Source organism: Chenopodium quinoa, unplaced genomic scaffold (assembly GCF_001683475.1).
Source record: "Chenopodium quinoa cultivar QQ74 unplaced genomic scaffold, ASM168347v1, whole genome shotgun sequence".
Classification (NCBI taxonomy): domain Eukaryota; kingdom Viridiplantae; phylum Streptophyta; class Magnoliopsida; order Caryophyllales; family Amaranthaceae; genus Chenopodium; species Chenopodium quinoa.
The window spans coordinates 960,140-980,005 of NW_018745523.1; the positions used below are offsets into that span (position 1 = coordinate 960,140).

The following is a 19,866-nucleotide window of genomic DNA, read 5'->3' on the forward strand; positions in this document are numbered from 1 at the left end:
CTTGAGAAGCTTCAGTATAAGCTTGTGTATGTTTGGATTGCACATTTGGAGATAAGGTGGAAGAGACTACATGCCTTTCAAAAAAATTGTGCTTCTGTGAGTTATTTCAGGATCGAATGTCTTATGGATCAAATATTGATGAAAATATGTGATTTTACAGGGATGTCAACTTCAAAAGTAATGTATCCTTTGGATTCTCTTAGTATGAGTACAGTACAGGGGGTGTAATCAGAAAATCCATTTCATGAAAAGTATTTAGGCGCAGGGTGCAGGTGAGGCAAATAACTTCCTAAGACATTTCTGGGCTTCCATAAAAAGGTAGGTGCACCCAAGGGTGATTTTTTAATTATTTGATATTTTGTTGCTTATTTTAAGATTTTAAAATGAGCAAAAATATAAAAATGAGCAGAAATGACCCTTGGATTTTTTTGCACCTGGGTGTATATAATTTTTTTTTTCCATCTCTGAGCTAAAAATACTTGAATTTTAAAGAAAATGCACTAAGGTTAAATAAGACACAATGGATCAAAAATAAGAAACAAACTGGTGGACTGGTGGTTATAATGTTACTGCAGGTTGGCTTACGATTCTAATAAACAAAGAAATTAAAGCATTATTCAGGGGTGACTAGGATTGATGCAGATAAGAGTTGTTGGTATATGTTGATGCTTTGATTATTCACCAGGTAAAACGGGGAGTTGCAATGGCGCGAAGAGGAGTCTCCCTGTGAATTGTAACTCCAGGGTGTTCCTCCATGTCCAAATTCTTTCCTTGAGCTCCTTCTGGCAATGCCCAATCAAACTTCTGCATGAAGTTTGCTAACACAAGCTCTAAGTTCGCGGTGCCAAAATATATCCCTGGGCACCCCCTCCTTCCTGATCCAAATGGAATCAAGTTGAAGTGCTGCCCCTTAAAGTCTATGGAAGAATTCAGAAACCTCTCGGGATTAAATCGTTCAGGTTCTTTCCAAAAACTTGGGTCTCTATGGATTGTCCATGCATTGATAATGACTTGTGTTTTAGCAGGTATGTCATAGCCATTGAGCTGTGTTTCTCGAGACGAAATGCGAGGCAACAACAAGGGAACTGGAGGATGTAGCCTAAATGTCTCCTTGATTACTGCTTTCAGGTACTCCATTTTCTCAAGATCATTCTCTGTTATGTTTGCTTTATCTCTGGTTATTTCCCTCACTTCTTTCTGTAGAGATTCCATGATTGTTGGATTTCTTAAAAGTTCAGACATGACCCATTCTAGTGTTGCATAAGTTGTTGTAGACCCAGCTACAAACATGTCCTGCATCAAACATTGGATTAGTGATCAAATCTAGTATTTAGAATACTGGGTCCTATTAGGCTAGAACCCCTCACGTGTTAACCCATCTCATGTGAGTGGGCTAGATAGACACTTGGGGAGGGAGAGGGTAAGGCCGTAAGGGGATCCTTTCCTCAAAGTTGTCTTTAAAGGAGATTCAATCCCTAACAGGTTGAAAGGTGCTATACTTAATACGAAGTACTCCACATATAATTCTGGCACAAGTTTGAAAACTTAGATCAGAAAAACAAATATTTTCAAAACTTTATTAAGCGAGAATTTATTAGATTCGTTTTGATGTACATTTTCAAACTATCAAATTTCTACAATATATTTTTCTCATTTGAAATTGAATATTAATGGTCAAAGATGATATTGGTGTCCATGAGAATAGTGCCAATAATAAATTTAAACAACGTTACGTTACAAATAATTTGTTTGGTACTCCCTCTTCTTTTTAATAAATGCAATAGTTTTATTTTTGTAGTCAAACTTAATGAACTTTGACTGCACTATTGATAAATACATACCGTACAAAGTAAATAATACGAGTATTATCATGTGATACCCTGTTATATACTTGTATATTTTATTCTCACAAATTGAAAAGAACAAATTTAGATATGTTATTGCTCAAAATGCCTCAAAAATTCAAAATGTTAACTTTCTTATACATATGAAAAGATATGTATTTTATTTTTTTTGCTCAGATATAGTAGTATGTATTATTGAAGAACTTGAAAAATAAAGGCTTTCGACTTTCGTTAATGTAAAAAAAACATAGGGACTAACTTAAATAACAAAATTATAGATTTCAAATTCATTTTATTTTTTTCAAAGTATGTGATTATGTACTTCAGTACTTGATAACAAAAGGGTATATAAGAAATTTTCTTTTTTAATTACAAGGACTGACTTTCCAATAACTCTGTTCTTCCTGGGATCAGATATGTGGATTTTTTATTTTTTTTTTATTTTTTTTTATTTTTTTAAATGTGGATTAATTGGTTGTACTTAACATGCAATAGTGAAATCAACTTAAATAATCATGAAAAATTATGCTTAAAATTTTTGTATCTAACATTTAAAAAAAACCAATTTATAAGGTTTAGATAAGGAGATTAATAACATAGAAAAGGTGTATGAAATAATTGAACATACCAATATAATGCCTTTGATGCTATCCTTGTCAAGGCTCATTTCGGCTGAATGATCTTGTTGCAGCTCTAGTAAAACATCTACAAAATCTTGTTTGTTTTCTGATTTTTCCCCTTCATTTATGCCCTTTAATTTATGCTCTTGGACTAAACTTTCAAGAAAGCTATCCATATTTCTTGAAACTCGCTTAACATCCTTCTCCACACCATTCACGTGATTAATCCATCCTAGCCAAGGGATAAAATCACCTATGTTAATGCTGCCTATGAGTTCTTCGTGCTTTTCATGCAACTCCTTGAAATCGATTCCGTCTCTTTGTCCATTGAACTTCATCCCAAAGGCTGCCCTGCATATAACATCAGTTGAAAAATTGGAAAGCATCTTACTTAAGTTTACTGCTTTTGACGGTGATGAACTTCTAATCTCTTCCACGATTTGTGCTATTTCTTCTTCTCTGACATTATGGAATGCCTGGACCCTGTTGTAGCTTAGAAGTTGGTTGACACATATGCTTCTCATTCGTCTCCAATAGTCACCATAAGGTGCTGTTGCAACATCTCTACAGTCGTAAAGAAGCCTTTTGAACATGCTTAGAATTGGTCTGTTTGCGAAAATGGTGTCATGTGATTTCATAACCTTGCATGCTGCCTCCGCGGATGAGACTACAAGGACTGGTTTTCTGCCAAAGTAGAGTAACATGAGATCTCCATGTTGTTTGGCTAAACTATGCAATGATCGGTGTGGTAGTTTCTTGTCAATTTGATGCAAGTTTCCTATGATTGGAAGTTTTGATGGAGAAGGCGGTAGGTGATTTCGGGTTTTGTGGTTAAAGAGGAGTTTGTAAATGGAGAAGATGAAGAAGAATAAGAATGGTAAGGCTGTGAAAGGGTGCAAAAAGAACAAGTTTATTTGAGACTCTAGCAATTGCTTGATATTAGACATTTTCTCTATGTTTTTGCTTCACTTGTGAATTGTGATAGAGCTATTTTCTCTAATTTTCTAGAATGTGAGAGAGCTTGTGTACTAAAATCCATTGTTTATCAAGGGCTAATGGGGCTATATATATAATAAGTACAAACCTTAGGGATGGCCATAGGATTAATTTGTTTTTTTCCCTTTAAAACTCTATTTTTATTATTATTATTATTATTATTATTTTTATATATATAAAATCACAAGTGATACCTTATCATAGCTTTAAGTATATTGTGATTTCTTCCCATTTATGTTGATCTCAATTGATTTATATCAAATGTTTCTTCTGTTTAGTGATATCTTTCTGATCTCCTTCCAAATTTGTCAATTAATTTATTAATATTACCTTTGTTTCATAATGTTCTCCAGAAATTCTAATGGTAAGCTAATTAACTTGTTATGCCACATAAGATTTTAAGCTAATATCTTTTGTAGATAGTTTGTGTTCCAGTTGTAAGCTACTAGCTTGTGGTTTATATGAGACTTAATTTTTTAATTAGCTTTTTAAATTTAATTTTATATCAACCCCTTTTTTCGACAAGTTTTTTCTCGAGCAAATTATATTTACTTGACCAAGCTAATTTTATTTTGTTCTAGTGGTCAAGCTAGTAGCTAATAAATTTTTCAAATTGCAAGCAAATCCCTAGCTACAACCATTGGAGATGTTCTAACACTAAAATGTTCTTGACACTTTTACTTTAATTATTTCATTTTATCCACCTTATATTATTACTTTACTCCTATTACTCTACAATATTTATATCTTTTGACTCGATATATCTTACTCTTTTATTTATGTTTTTCGCACATTTACTCTCTTTTTTGCGCGCTCTTATAATTTGTCTTAATTCTTGCGCTTTATTGTTACCTTTCCAAGTTTTAGGGGAAATTAAAAGAAATAATTGACTTGTTATTCCATCTGGTTTGTTAATTGTCCCTTTTGCTTTTTTCATGTCTGTATTGCCTTGCCACATGATTAAAAGGGGCCCAAAACAAAGTCATGTATTAATTTACTTCTTCAGAGTTCAACCTGCGCAGTTAACATACAACTGATACAAGTAATTACTAATAAATGTTAATAAAGTCTAAAGCCAGAAAGTAGAATAATTAAATCCCTGATGAACTAATGTTTCGTTCTGAATCAAACTATTTGCCTAGTTGCAATAGTCATGTTTTCTTAGTTAGTTTTCATGCAATCGATGAACAGAGCATTTACTCATAAATATGATGAATTTTGCTCTCTAGTTTGGATTTGTAGTGATGATTCAAAACTCGACTTTGTGTACATAAAATTACAATACATAACATAGAGCACAGGCTTACTTCCACCTTTTTTTTTCCCTGAACTTATACAAGTAGTGTCTTCAGTCTTCAGGATACTTGTGGTTTAGCAACTACAATAAGATCAGATGTCTTATGCATGGATATACCAAAAGCTTCTGAAAGATCCAAATCTTTGGCTTCTACTCCTGGAGGAAGGTCCCAGTCAAAGCTGTGGAGAAGTTGAGCAAGAGCGAGCTCTATAGTCACAGTTCCGAACACGATGCCTGGACATCCTCTTCTTCCTGCACCAAATGGTAACAGCTCAAAATCCTGCCCCTTGAAATCAATTGCACTGTTTAGGAATCTGTCAGGATTGAATGTGTCTGGATCTTTCCAGGATTCAGGGTCCCTCCCTATAGCCCAGACATTGATGAAAACCCGTGTTTTTGCAGGGATATCGTACCCTTCAATAGTAACATCTTTGATGGACTCTCTTGGTACAAGTACAGGTACAGGGGGATGCAGGCGGAAGACCTCTTTTATAACAGCTTTAAGGTAGTGCAGCTGAGGTAAATCACTTTCTAAGACAGTTTTTCTTTCTCTTAAAACGCTTCGTACTTCTGCTTGTGCTTTCTTCATCACTTCCGGGTTCAAAATCATTTCTGTCATTCCCCAATCTAGTGTTATGAAGCTTGTATCAGTACCTGCTGCAAACATGTCCTGGACACGATAATCATATTTTTAGTATATAGCCTTTACTTGAAAGTAAAACTCTGTATTTTCTGATTTAATTAGCAAGAATTATGAATTGAACATCTTACCAGTAGAATAGCCTTGATGTTGTCCATAGTTAAAGGCATTTCACTTGAATAATCTTTTTGTATGTCGAGTAAAACATCTAGAAGGTCCTTCGCTCCCTCAGTTTTCCTCTGTGGACTCAGATGTTCTTGAATCACCTTGTTGAAAAAGCTATCAAATCGTTTGAACGTCTTCTTTAGCCTTGATTTATGGCCTGTTAGTGTGTGCACAAATTCTTTAGACGGGAAAAAATCTCCTATGCTAAAACCCCCAAGCAACTCTTGGTACTCATCAAGCATACTTTGGAAACCATGTAAATCATACTCGCCTCCCTCAGAGAAATTCCGCCCAAGAACAACTCTACACAGGACATCATTCGCGTACAAGCCAAGTACCTTTGTCAGACTGATTTCCTGATGACAAGAATCTGCAATTCTATGAACTAAGCGAGACACTTCTTCCTTTCTTACAAAGTCATAAGACTGAACCCTTTTAGTGCTTAAAAGCTCTAGTATGCAGATCTTTCTAACATGCCTCCAGTAAGCGCCATAAGGAGAGAAAACAATGTTAGTGCAGTTATAAAAGAGCCATTTGGCAGAATACAGCTGAGGCCGGCTGCAAAATTCTAAATCATGCGTCTTCATCACTTCCTTGGCCATAGCAGCAGATGAAACTACGACTGTTGGAACCTCGCCAAGCTGTAGGAAGAATATAGGTCCTAATTCCTGTGCTAGTTTCCTGAGTGTGAGAGGGGGCATTTTGCCTAACTGATGAAGGTTCCCAATTATAGGCAGTTTTCTAGGACATGGTGGGAGATTGAATTTTTTTCTTGTTTGGTAATCTCTAAGTAGATACTTGAGTGGCATAAGTATGAAAACAAAAGCACAGACCAAGCTAAAAAGGATGCATTCCATCTTGTGATTATTTTTTCGGGTTTGCTGGTTGAACGCTTCAATCTTGACACTAATTTGCTCAAAAATATAATTCTAGAACGATAACATATAGCCTGGAAACTCTTGCATACAGCAAAAACATGTAATGGCAAGACGCGACACTGCGACAGGTTAGCTATATTTTATGAACGGTGATTCTTGGAAAAGAAGTAAAATCCTTTAGCCCTTGTCCATGAAAATATCTTTGTAGTATACGGCCATTTACTTCATTTAAATTTGTTATCTTACTACGGAAATATCAAACATGTTAGTTGTTTAAAGTCTGTTCAAAATAATCGCCTCAGCTACATATAAACGGATTATTCTGCTAAAGGGCGTGACATATGCTTATCTTTATGCAGCGAGGTTTTCGTGGCTCGCATTGTTTTGTTGATTTTTTCAAAGTCCATGAAGATTGGACAGACTATATATCAAACGTTGTTGTTACTCATTCAGTGTGGGGATGGTCAGTTTGTGGTCTGAACTCTGAAGTTGGCCTTTGCAAATGTCTTAACATGCTTGTCAACATCAGAATTTGTATCTTATCTATATATGTCAGATTAATGTCTATCTTCTATACGGAATCAAAGATGTAACAACGTAACAATTAACAATTAATCGTGAAGCAAAATTTTAGATTGAGCATGTAAAATTATCCCTTGAAGCCTTGAAGGCATTGTACAAGAAATTAATGCTGGCTAATGTCGTGTTGTGTTCCACTGTTTTGGCTAATGTCGTGTTTTGTACTCCCTATGTTTTTTTTTTGGAACAAATCAATAAAAATTAATATTGTAAGTGTATCATGGAGTATATATTAATTGTTTCAAAAAAAAAATGGAGTATATATTAATATATACATATAACATCCATATAATCGAGGTACAAAACACAATTTAATATAATTTAATATTTTAGTAAGATTGAAATCTGAATCAAACGTTACATTAAACCATGAAGGCATAGAAATATGTACTAATCATTGTAAAATACATGCCAAATGTCAAATTGTTATACACAATGAATCACAGGTAATCAACATTTTGTTGCATTCTACTCTGTAATGTTTTTTTCTTGGCATTTTGATTTCTGGGTGTACTGATTTTATGCAATTTCTATTGATTTTATGACTTTTTTTTGTATTTTGTTGATTTTAGTTAATTTTGATAACTAGGTAAGCTTTTGCATGCTATTGAAGTATTGATCGTGATTCATTTTTGTTGTATTATGTTGATTTTGGTGCATTTTGTTGTATTCTTGGGATGTTAATGTCTTATTAGAACTTGGGTTTCTCCGTAAGGTTTTATTGGTTAGACTAATTTAGAATTCTGAATGTAATTTTTGATGACACACTTTGTACAATTTCTGTTTTCCCAAGGTATTGTTTGGCTTTCGAATAAGGATTTTGATTACCAAGTTGGCAATTTATGAGCGGGCATGTTCACATTTATTGAACTAAACTGAATATTTTATGAGAGAGGGAAATTAGGAGCTGAATTGAACTTAACTGAACTGAAAGTAAGCTAAAGTGAACAGACCCTTAATCTTATTTTAGTGTTTGTTTTCCCTGAATATTGTTTGAGAAGCACTCAAGATGTTATCGTTCCTGGCCATTTGAACTCTTGGAGTCATTCCGTTCTTTTTTGAAATATTTTTTTTTTTACGAGACAAATTTAAACCATGAATCTTGATGATTGCATATGAGATCTTGTTAAATTGATTTTTCTCATACTCCTTTACGTCAACTGCATTGAAATATGTGAAAAAAGACAAATGAGACACAAAAAAGAAACAGGAAGAGTAATAAGGTGCCCTAAACTTTCATTCTTATTTATCATTACAAATTAAACTTGATATTGGAAACTTGTCCACTTGGAACCTTTTTGACATAACTTTAACCCATCTCAACAAGTCAATAGCCCAGTTATTGCTCCTTTTTAGGTCATAGTGTGGAAGACATCAAATGGGCTAAAAAGGAGAACAAAAGTCCATATATAAAAAGAATACACATTCAAATCAGCCCATATAATTAGTTATATAAACATTTCTTACATTTTTTTTAGGGAAAGATAGCAAGGGCTTTATTAAATTAAATCAAGTTCGGTCAAAGTACAAATACTTTGGGAAAAAAAAACTCACACATTTCTTACATATTCGTTTAAAGTTATGATAAGTTATAAATATTGAGTTGTTTCTAAGAAGAATGAAGATTTGCTATGGCTTGTTTACTGAAGTTTTGTAGGTCAATTGACCAAATTGGTAAGTAATAAAAACCCCTAGCGACAATTCGGTAAAAAAACTTACTCCGGCGACAATTTGGTAAAAAAAGCTTACCATATACTACAATTTGGTTAAAATAATAAACTCCAACGACATGTAGACCAAAAAAATTATTTTTTCCCAACAAACTCTTTAAAAATCCTAATTTAATTTATTTTCGTGTTTTTAATTTATTTTTCCTTTTTAAATTTTAAACTAATGTGTCGTCTCCTTTTTATTTTGCTAAATTCCGATACCAAACTTAATTTCAACCCCTTTTTAAAAACATTTCATTAATAAAGGGTGTGAAAATTGATACTTAATAAGTTTTTTTTCTTGAAATTATTATATTCCATAAAAAGGGTTGGTAAAAAAAACCACGAAAACAAACTAATTTAAGTATTTGCGAGTAATTTGTAAGAAATTTTTGTATTTTTGGGCTTAAATGTCGCCTAAGATAATTTTATTTACCAAATTGTCGTTTAAGGTTAACTTTTTTTTACCAAATTGTCGCCTGAGTTAATTTTTTTTTACCAAATTGTCACTAAGGGCCTGTTCTCATAAGTTGAAATTAGTTCAGTTCAGTTTAGCTCAGCTCAGCTCAGTTCAGTTCAGCTCCTAATTTCCTTCTCTTATAAAATATTCATTTCAGTTCAGCTCAGCTCAGCTCAGCTCAGTTCAGTTCAATTCAGCTGAGTTCAATCAATGAGAACATGCCCTAAGGGTCTTTTTTTATTTACCAATTTGGTCAATTAGCCAACTTTTGCATGAGACAATGGCCTCAACTATTAGGGATAATCAATCTAAATGAATCCTTCCTACTCCCGTTCACTTGTCCTGGCTTTTATTAAGAATTGAACTTGGATCCATTAAATTAGATTTTTTTTTCTCTAAATATATAAATCTTTTTTAAATGTACTTTAATTTACTTAGAATAAGTGGCCATATTTTGTATTTTTTTTTTTTAATTATTATGAAGTATTTGCTAAGTTCTAATATATTATGGCTAGGGAATGAAGTATTTTATCAAATGAAGCTAATTTAAAATTAAAAAGATAGTTATGATGAGTATGTACATGAAAATATACTTTTCTTAGAAAGTTAGAATAGGTAGGCGTATTATAATTTATTAATTGCCATTTGCTAAATTTTTTATTTTTTTTATTATTATTATTCAAAAAAAAAGTTCTAATAAATTATGGCTAGAGGATGAAGTATTTTATGAAATGAAGCCAAACTAAAATTTAAAAAGATATAAATGAATCGCTCATGTTCTTTTGAAATTTTCTTCATGGAGGCGGTGCATACATATTTTTTAAATTTTTTTCGAGGCAAAATCAACATATAATTGTTTGTAATGAATATATACACTACTAAAATTCGGTCAAATTGCGACCGTTTTTTTTACGACCGTCATTAAAACGGTCGCAAATTATAATATTTTTTAAGGCGGTCGCAGATTTGCGACCGTTTTTAAGGCGGTCGCACATTTGCGACCGTTTTTAGGCTATTTAACAGTTGCAAAGGTATTTAAAAATTTCTTTAAAATAATATACATGTTAAAAATAATTCTAAATAAAAACAATTCTATTACGACCGCCAAAAACGGTCGCAAATTGCGAACATTACGACCGTTATAGAAACGGTCGCAATTTGCGACCATTATAATATTTGCGATCGTTTATAAGGCAGTCGCAGATTATAACAATTTGCGACCGTTTTAGCAGTCGTAATTGTTTATTTATTAATTTTTAAAATAGGGTTTATAAGGGGCTTAAGCTTCCCAACCCAAACTAACCCTAATTTTTTTTTGGTTAACAGTCGCTCTCTCTCTCTCTCTCTCTCTCTCTCTCTATCTCTATCTCTCTTCTTAGCCGACCCTAGCTCCTCTTTCATCCTCCATTTTCCTTATCTCCACTCTATCCTTCTCACGCCCCTCCTCTTTCACTCTCACCTCCTAATTCTCCTCTTTCACTTCCGAAAATGAAGCAAAGCACTTGAGAATTGAAGAATAAGAAACCGAAAATCGCCGCTCATTCAAGATTTGGCTCAAATCGGAAGCTTCGCCGGCGATTTCCCTCTCCTCCACGCTGCTTGCCACCGTCACGACCACACACTGTAACAAGACCCCCACCGTTACAAGAATGAGCCTAAGGTTTTCTAGATTTGATAATTAATTTAGGTTATATTGTTGATCTAGATTTATTGTTTCTTATTTCTGATTATGTATAATTGTTTTATTGTAATTTTAGTTTTTAATTTTGAAAGATCTATATTATTATTTTATTTCTGATTTGTGTTGTTTATTGTAATTTTAGTTTATAATTTTTGAAAGATCTATATTATTGTTTTATTTCTGATTTTTGGGTAAATTTCTGTAATATGTATAATTTTATTTCTAATTTTGTGGGTAATTTTCTTAATTTTTTATAATTTTTGTGGGCGGCGTTGGGTTGAGGTGGTTTCGGGTGAGTGGTGTTGAGGTGGTTTCGACTGAGCGGTGTTGGGTTGAGGTGGTTTTAGGTGAGCGGCGTTGGGTTGAGATGGTTTCAGGTAAGCGGTAGTTGATTTATTGGTTAGGGTGAGGAGTTGTGGTGGGTAAAGGTGGTTTGGGTTGGCGGTGGTGGTGGGTTAGGTGGTTTCAGGTGAGCGGCGGTGGGTTAGGTGGTTTCAGGTGAGCGGCGGTGGGTTTTCATGGTTAGGGTGGGCAGAAGTGGTGGGTAAAGGTGGGGTTTGGGTTGGAAGTGGTGGTGGGTAAAGGTGGTTTCGGTGGTTGGTGAGGCTGGATGCGAAAAACAGTAGTGCAATTTTTTTTTTTTTAAAAATTTTAGCGACGGCTTATGGCGGTCGCTAATTCCAAAAATTGCTACCGCTGACATAACCAGTCGCAGTTTTAAATTTTTGCGACCGTTTTCTAAATAGTCGTTGAAAATAATAAAAATGGTCGCAAAAAATCTGCGACCGTCAAACGGTCACAATAATGGTTTTCTGCGACCACGTGAATAACGACCACCACCTTACGACCGTTGACGGTCGCAATTAATAATTACGACCGTTTTTACTATAATCCGCGACCGTCAGAGACGGTCGCAATTTTGCCGTATTTTAGTAGTGATAGCTCGCTGTTTTGAAAAGAACATAACTGTTATAAAATAACATCCAGCTTAATTTTCGTTTTGTAAAATCTAAAGAACCTCCGTAATATTTATAAAGAGCATGATAATATATATAATGTAATGAACATTATTTTTATTCAACCACCGTAACCTAAAGACAAAATTCAAAAAACAATTCAAAATAAACAATGAATAAAATTATGTCACAAATAAAAGTACATTATACTGACAATTAAAGAACATGAAAGAACATTATTTAATTAACAATATGTTCTTTTCACTCTACCTATAACAGGTAAGAAATTAGGAAAGTTAGTTGTAAAACAAAATAAAACATTGAGGGTCTCAGAATTTCCAACCCCTAAATGACACATAAAAGGTTTGGAAAGATGCAAACCTTTCCACTAGATTAATCTTGCTTGATGTAAATTAAATCAATACTTGATATTTCAATTACATATTTTTACAAGTAGTTAGTATTCCTTATTATATTGTCTTCTTTACAAATGAGCCATGTTGAAAAGAGGTGACACTTTATATAGAGGGAAGACTTATTTTCAGTGGCTACATTAAAAATGTAGTCATTGTAACTATTTTCAATCTCAACCGTTTAAATATTAATGATTAATCTTGTCCATTCATATATTTGACTTTCCAATTATAATTAATTATAAAAACTACTTTATTTTTTACAACAAAAAAAAAAAAAAAAAAAAAAACTGCAAAAAGCAACTTCTTTGTCGCTGCCACTGATGCAATTTCAACTCTTCCAAGTATTCACCTTCAACATAAATCTCCATTAGATAGGTATGGAGGATGGATCAAAGTATAACCAAAAAACAATCAATGGAAAACTACCAACTAACCAGGAAAAAGGAATATGATTTTATACATTGGATAGTTTTATTCCAGTTACATGGCTAATTTGATACTCCGTAGCACAATTATACAATTCATAATGATTGAATTATTGCTCTCCATAATTCTTGTACTAATTGATGGATTTCATATGAAGCAGTTAAGTGCTCTTTTTTTTTTTTTTTTTTTTTTTTTTTTTAAACCAAGTTAAGTGCATTGTTTTGTTCTTCGTACTTTATAGAATTTATCTATGGAGTAGTTTAATTTTTTTTGAGGTAATGGAGTAGATTATTGTGTAGAGGATTAAGGAAAAAACAGTTAAAGAATTTTTTTTTTGGTATTTTTTATGGTCAACTTAAATCAACAGTTCTAATTTACATAATGATGATCAAGGGTGTAGATTTTGTTATTGTAGTGGCTACAATTTTATTGTAGCCATTGCAAAACTGTCTTATATATATAGAGAGAGGATTATTATTATTATTATTATTTTGAAGGGAAGTTTATATAGTGATTTAACTTCTACTAATTTTCACTTTCCCTCAATAAATTTCATCCATTGTAAAATTATTCGCCCGTGTAAAAAAAGTTCCAAAACTTGACAAGTTTTGTCTGAAGTATATAGTATAGTTAACTCACGAGATTAATAAGGTGGCATGCACAAAATATCGTACAACGGTCAAACAAATTCATGTACAAATAATTCTGAAATACAATGATCAAACAAATTCATGTACAAATAATCCAAAAATGTTGAAGACATATAACAAATATCATCTACATTAATTTTAAATAAAATGACATGCACAAACAAATAAGCATGACCATCAAACAATGAATGGACAACTTTATTGAAAATGACTATACATTCATATAATTGACCTTTGGGATGATGAGATATTTGAGTCCAATCAAAGATACATACTAGAGCCCAGATGCCTGAATTTCAGTTCGAAAAGGTCCACCTGAAGGTATACTAGAAAATTTTGATTATCTTCATTTTTTTTTTTATTCATTTTTCATTCTGTACAAGATTAAAAGATATTTTGGAACACTAAAAATCTAAAATGTCAATCGAAAATATTGTCAATAATACCAAATTTGGACATCTCAAACTATTGGCTAGTATGGACGTATGGTTGTTGCATTCACATCATTTTACAATTGGCTATTAATTATAACTTTTGATAAATATCCTATAACTCTATCCCATTTTCTAATTTTTGCTAAATTCGGTAAGTCACAAAAACATACTCTACAACCGTGTAATGATATCTTATAAATATATATAGTTCATCAAAAAAAATTTAAATTAAGCAAAAATAAGTTACTGCATTAAACGCATATTCCAACAGGAGAGATGCAGGTACTGCCGGCACAACAGGGGCCAAAAAAAGAATTACCACAAACATCCCCTTGGTTCCTGCAATGAAGAGGATTTTGCATGGCTTCAGCCTTTGTAGCAACCATCATAATTGCTACCAAAATTAACAAACTTGTCACCTTCGAAACCCTCTTTTTTAAAAAATAAATAAATAAATTATTATTATTATTATTATTATTTTATTTTATATTTAAAAAAAAAAATTGGTAAAATGTGTTTTTTGTCTTTTTGATGATGAACCGCGGGGATGACTGGATGAGTCTCTTTCATAAAAAAAATTAGAATACATATGTTGTAAATGTGATCCACAACTTCAGAAGGACCACAAAACAAGAGTCTCTTTTCAATAATATTTCATTTGTCTCATATGGACTTTTGCAATATTTATATGCTTATTTTCAAGAGGAAATTAAATGCTTATATGTAGCCCTTAGGGCTATGTATATCATTTTCCTATTTATATACATCGATTTGACTAATGTTTATGGCTATATGTAAAATTTAACATAAATTGGATAATTCTTAAATGGCATATTCGTCTTGAAATATAGATTTCTGAATATAATTTTTTTGTATAATCTATACTCATTATTAATTAATTAGAGATATTACCGCTTGTTTAGTTAAAAATTGAGAAATATGACGATCAAGTTTGGACAGTTAAAAAGACAGTTAAAAAAAAAGGAATATGTTGTCCAATAAATTAGTGGAAGCTTGAGGTTGTTAACTCATTCAAGTATCACACCCAGGGCCGTCTCAATTATTTAGGAGGCCCTGTGCTAATTTTTAAAATTAGGCCTCTCAAATACAATTGAATCGATTAATTAAAAGAAAAAATAAAGAAAATCATCCAGGAATATAATTGATTATTGGAATTTTTAGAGGGGATAATTGCAGTTTTCACGGATTCAAAATAATATTTGGTACATATTAGAGGTGATAATTGCAACATGTTAATTGTCAAATTGGATTAATGGAGAAAATGACACTTTTACATGAATAGTTGAGTTTTAGATATAAAACAACTTAGACAAAGTTTGTAGTAAAAAAAATGATAAGGCGGTAATGGGATTCGAACCTCTTCTCTTGTATAATTACAAGAACATATCAACTATTATTTGTTTGCAGCTTTCATTTTATATCGGTATGTATTATCTTATATTTGAGGCCCCATTTCATTGGGGGGCCCTGTGCTGTAGGCCAGGATGCACAGGCTAATAGCCGGGCCTGATCACACCTATCCACCTTGGCGAATTTTTCAGTTGTCGTTTTTTTAATAATGGCCAAGGTCACAAATCTCAGAATAAAGATCTTTGTGCAAATTAAACAAGTCGTATGGTTCTTTTTTATATAAAAAAAAATGTCGGTATGGTCATACAAAAAACTTTATTGTTGATTTGTTAGTACTAAGAGTTGGGCAGTTCAAAAATATAAGCTACGAGTAAAAGCTAAAAAAAAACATATATGCAATGTGTATGTGCAATATAAGAAACAAAAAAAATTGTTATTAAATAAAATTTGATGAAGTCATGCATGGAGTTTTTATTTATTGAATAATTAAAAAAAAAAGGTTTATAAAGTACTTCTTGTATTATGTTAAAAAAAAAAAAAAAAAACAAGATGCATGGTAATTTTTTTTAAAATAATATAAAATAAGAAGAGGTAATTTTGGAAAGTGAAATCAATATCAATATCAATATCAATATCAATATCTATAAACTATTACTAAAACATAAATTGTTGAAATCATGCTCTCCTTAAATTACATACGTGTCGCTCTCTCATAAAAAATTTTCCTGCCTAATGCACTTACGATAAATAAATCATTTTTTTTTTAGAATTGGTTATTTTTAATCATTTTTATTTCAATCTTTGACTGTGTCAATAAATAAATCAAAAAAATTTTTGGTTGGAATAAATAAAATTGATATTGAGCAGAAATATTTTAGTTAATACGACAATTTTAATTTTTTTTTTTTAAGGTTTTCCTGTTATTTATGTGTGTTTAATCTAAGGATTGTGCAAGCAACTTAGCTATGAAGTCATGTAATAATAATATGGATGTTTGTTATGCAAAAATGAACTAATGTCGTCGTTAAATGTTACCATTGTTTCACGTATTTTCAAGGTGCTTCAATTTATTCATTTAATTTTTTATTACATCGCTTCAACTTATTTATGTTACATGTTTTTTTAATTTGTATCTCGAACTCTTAGATATATAAATTCGTAAGCATATGGTTTGATTAGATCAGATTGACTTTCATTTTTACATTTTGTTACTAAGTAATTTATGATGAAAGATACTTCATATGTTTCTATGATCTAATTTATAAGTATATGTACGGGAAAATAATAAATAGAAACAATTTATTTCACTCTAATAATTTTTTCAATTTGTGCATCGCACGGTACGGGTCTAATCTAGTATATATATATATTAAAACCAATGACAAGGATTGTAATCTTATCATGTGTTGCCAATCTTGCCACGTGTCACTATAGTTTGGCAAATCATGTGGCACACCAATGACACATCTTATGATACTTTGTAATAAAGTTGCATTTAAATGAGTTATTCATGTTTATAAATTTTTAAAATTTTAATTGTCAACTTATTTAACAACAATATGACTATAAAATTAATTTCATTTCTTTCAATTACTCATTCACAATTCATATAGGTTATATGTATTTAAAATATGTAACTAAAAAATGCTTAGTTATTTTAAAGGTTTTTTCTTTTAACCACAACAAATCTTACAATAATAAAGATCTTTGTGTAAATAACAGAGTAAACATAATGTATGCATGGTTCTTGTCAAACAAAAAAAAAACTTCGGAATGATGATTTAATAAATTTTATTGTTGATTTGTTGTTACTAGCAGTTGGACATTTCAAAAATAAAAGTTAAAAACATATACAATGCGTACATGTGCAATATAAGAAAAAAAATAAAATAAAAAAGAATAATACATTCTTTGCTCAGTTTTGCAAAAATTACTTTTTTACATTGCCACTTCCACCCCACCACCTTGCACCCAACACTACCTCCCTTACCTCTCCCGAGTCCCTAGGCCAATAGCCACCTCCCCAAAAAGAGCGGCATTTATACCCCGCATTTCAAATCAACATCCATGGTTGTCTCACCCTCCAATCCACCCCCCCTCTCCTAACACACACACACCCAGTTCATCAATTGAATAAGTGATAAACCCTTTTGTAGATAGTTTATCCCCAAATGATTCTCAAGCAATTTCAATGATAACCAAATTAGCTTGTTATGCTATACATAAGATTTAAAGCTAATATCTTTTGTAAATAATTTATTCCTCGATTGTTATTTAATAGCTTGTAATTTTAATAAGCCTTAATTTCTTAATTAGCTTTTTAAATTTTTGCTCTATGCCATGATGCACATGGGCAGCTTATCTGTAATTGGATTTTTTTTTTCTACTTGGAATTTAATTTATTCCAAAGTTGTGATCTTTTTATTAATATTAATCCTTTTTTTTTGACAAGTTTTTTCTCAAGCAAGCTAATTTTCTTGACCAAACTAATTTTATTTTTTTACTCCAATGGTCAAACTAGTAATTAGGGAATTTTCAAATTGCAAGCAAATCCCGAACTACAACTATTAGTGATGCTCTAACACTATAATTTTGTTAACACTGTTACTTTATTTCATTTTATCCACCTTCTTTTACTACTTTACTCTTATTACTCCACAATATTTATACCTTTTCCTCGTCATATCTTACTCTTTAATTTACGGTTTTTGCGCTCTCTTATTTATAACTGAATAAGCTTTCACCCTATATTCACTACTCGATCAATCTCATAACAATTTTCGTAATTAAACTTATTCTTCACTCTGGGCAAAGTCTCTTTAATTTACGGTTTTTGCGCTCTCTTATTTATAACTGAATAAGCTTTCACCCTATATTCACTACTCGATCAATCTCATAACAATTTTCGTAATTAAACTTATTCTTCACTCTGGGCAAAGTTTAATTTGCCCATGTGAATATTTATAAACTTTTTTTTCTCTAGAAATCCTCCTATCCTTGAATTTCATTTCTATCCTTACTAATCTTTTTCCTAATCAAACTTGACTTTTATAAAAATTTCTCTTTTATAAAAGTTTCCTTTTATAAAATATTATTTCTAAACTTATTAAAATAAATAATTAAAATGTCATAAATAATTCATTTTAAGTTATTTAAATACTTCAAAATATTACTTATTTAAATTAAAATACATATAAAAATACAGGGTATTACACTTGTAATACTCGAAACAGCAATAATAATTTAGTTTATTAATCAAGACTTCGAAAGTAGTTATATTTGATTGGGAGAAAGAAATGACAATAGCCTTTTAAAATACTCCGTAAGAAACAAAGAGTAGACTTGATTTTTATTCATTGATATGGGAATAATAAAGCTTCTCATAGATAAATGAAGAAGCTAATAAAACCAGAACTCCCATTATATTATATTGCATTACAAACACATATAGTAGCATGCATTGTATTGATAATGCATATATAACGACTTGGAGATAGATAGATATATATATATATATATATATATATATATATATATATATATATATATATATATATATATATATATATATATATGTACGGGATAATGCCGATAGAAAGATAAATAGGCCGAAAGTTAAAATCTTGCCCATGCCTATTCTGTTGAACTCAATAATCCTTAACGGCTCTCCCCTCGGCCACGTGGAGAGTTTCTCCCGGCCACGTTGGCACCTGCTACGTTTAAAGTCGGTTTGCCACCTAACGTCATAAGGTGGCACCTGCTTGGTTCCTTCTCTATATATACCCAAGTTTATTCTCATATTGAGGGACAATCTTTTTTCTCTCTTTCTCTCTACATAATTACTTTCTCTCTCTTCATTTCCTCTTCTCCAGGTCACTAACTTTAGCATCGGAGCGGTTATTCCCGGATAACCCCCCGGGCTAGTTAATCTGTGTTGACTGTGCAGGCACGGAATTGGACGGTAAACCTTTACTGGCCCCAAGACATAACGGCATCAGAACTTACCCGGAACAATTGGCGCTAGAAGGAGGGGATAGTAATAATTTCTATCGTCCAAAAAGACCTCTAGCAGTCATGGAAGGAGACAATGAAACTACGTTGATACCAGAAAGGGAAAACTGAAATTATGATAGCGGTGCCCCAAACACCAATATGCCCGAGATAGTAGTGGAGGATGAGACCCACCTATTGCATAAGGACGCTATGAGCATACCACAGACGCCGGAAAGGATTCAAGCTACAACTCCCGATCCCTTAGGAGAATTCACTCCAGAAGAGCTGGAGATAACGGCTAGGGTTATGCAAGCAATGTCACGGAAGAGAAAAGAGGCCGAGATAGCGGCCGCAAAACCCCGGGATAGGTAGACAAAGCCCGTAGCCATTAACCTTGAAGATCAGTTCCGATAAGTTGACCCGCAATGCACCCCACGACCACCACCCCTTGAAACAGTAGTACCGACCACCGTGAGTAGGGGTGAATCTGAGTCACATCGGCAGGAGGCTAGTAGCGGGCCGTCGAGGCGAGTAATCCGCACTATAGTCCGACCGAGGACGTCACCCTTCACGCAGGAGGTTCTTGACCAGCAAATGGAAAAGATCAAAATGCCGTCATGCATGTATGACGGCAAGGGTGATCCAAAAAGGTACATTGCAGCATTTGAAAGCCATATGTTGTTGTACACCGACACTGACGCGGTATGGTGCAAAGTCTTTCCTACAACACTGGTCGGAGCAGCGTCAGATT

The 19,866-nt window shown here is 32.5% G+C and overlaps 2 protein-coding genes and 1 long non-coding RNA gene across 3 annotated transcripts; 1 reads left to right on the top strand and 2 right to left on the bottom strand.

Moving 5' to 3' along the window:
• Window positions 1–85: 85 nt before the first annotated feature.
• LOC110715542 ((+)-menthofuran synthase-like) lies at window positions 86–3,519 on the bottom strand. The gene is made up of 2 exons (XM_021894127.1): window positions 2,473–3,519; window positions 86–1,293 (listed from the first exon to the last, which is right to left on the bottom strand). The coding sequence occupies exons 1-2, from the start codon at window positions 3,409–3,411 to the stop codon at window positions 679–681; spliced, it is 1,554 nt and encodes a 517-aa protein (XP_021749819.1). The 5' UTR covers window positions 3,412–3,519; the 3' UTR covers window positions 86–678.
• Window positions 3,520–4,543: 1,024 nt separating this feature from the next.
• LOC110715543 (cytochrome P450 71A1-like) lies at window positions 4,544–6,779 on the bottom strand. Its single transcript, XM_021894129.1, has 2 exons — window positions 5,529–6,779; window positions 4,544–5,427 (listed from the first exon to the last, which is right to left on the bottom strand). Exons 1-2 carry the CDS (start codon window positions 6,417–6,419, stop codon window positions 4,816–4,818), a joined length of 1,503 nt encoding a protein of 500 aa, XP_021749821.1. The 5' UTR covers window positions 6,420–6,779; the 3' UTR covers window positions 4,544–4,815.
• On the top strand, window positions 4,921–7,204 carry LOC110715546. The gene is made up of 3 exons (XR_002510317.1): window positions 4,921–5,021; window positions 5,160–5,276; window positions 6,800–7,204. It is a non-coding gene; the product is annotated as an uncharacterized LOC110715546 (long non-coding RNA).
• Window positions 7,205–19,866: the final 12,662 nt, after the last annotated feature.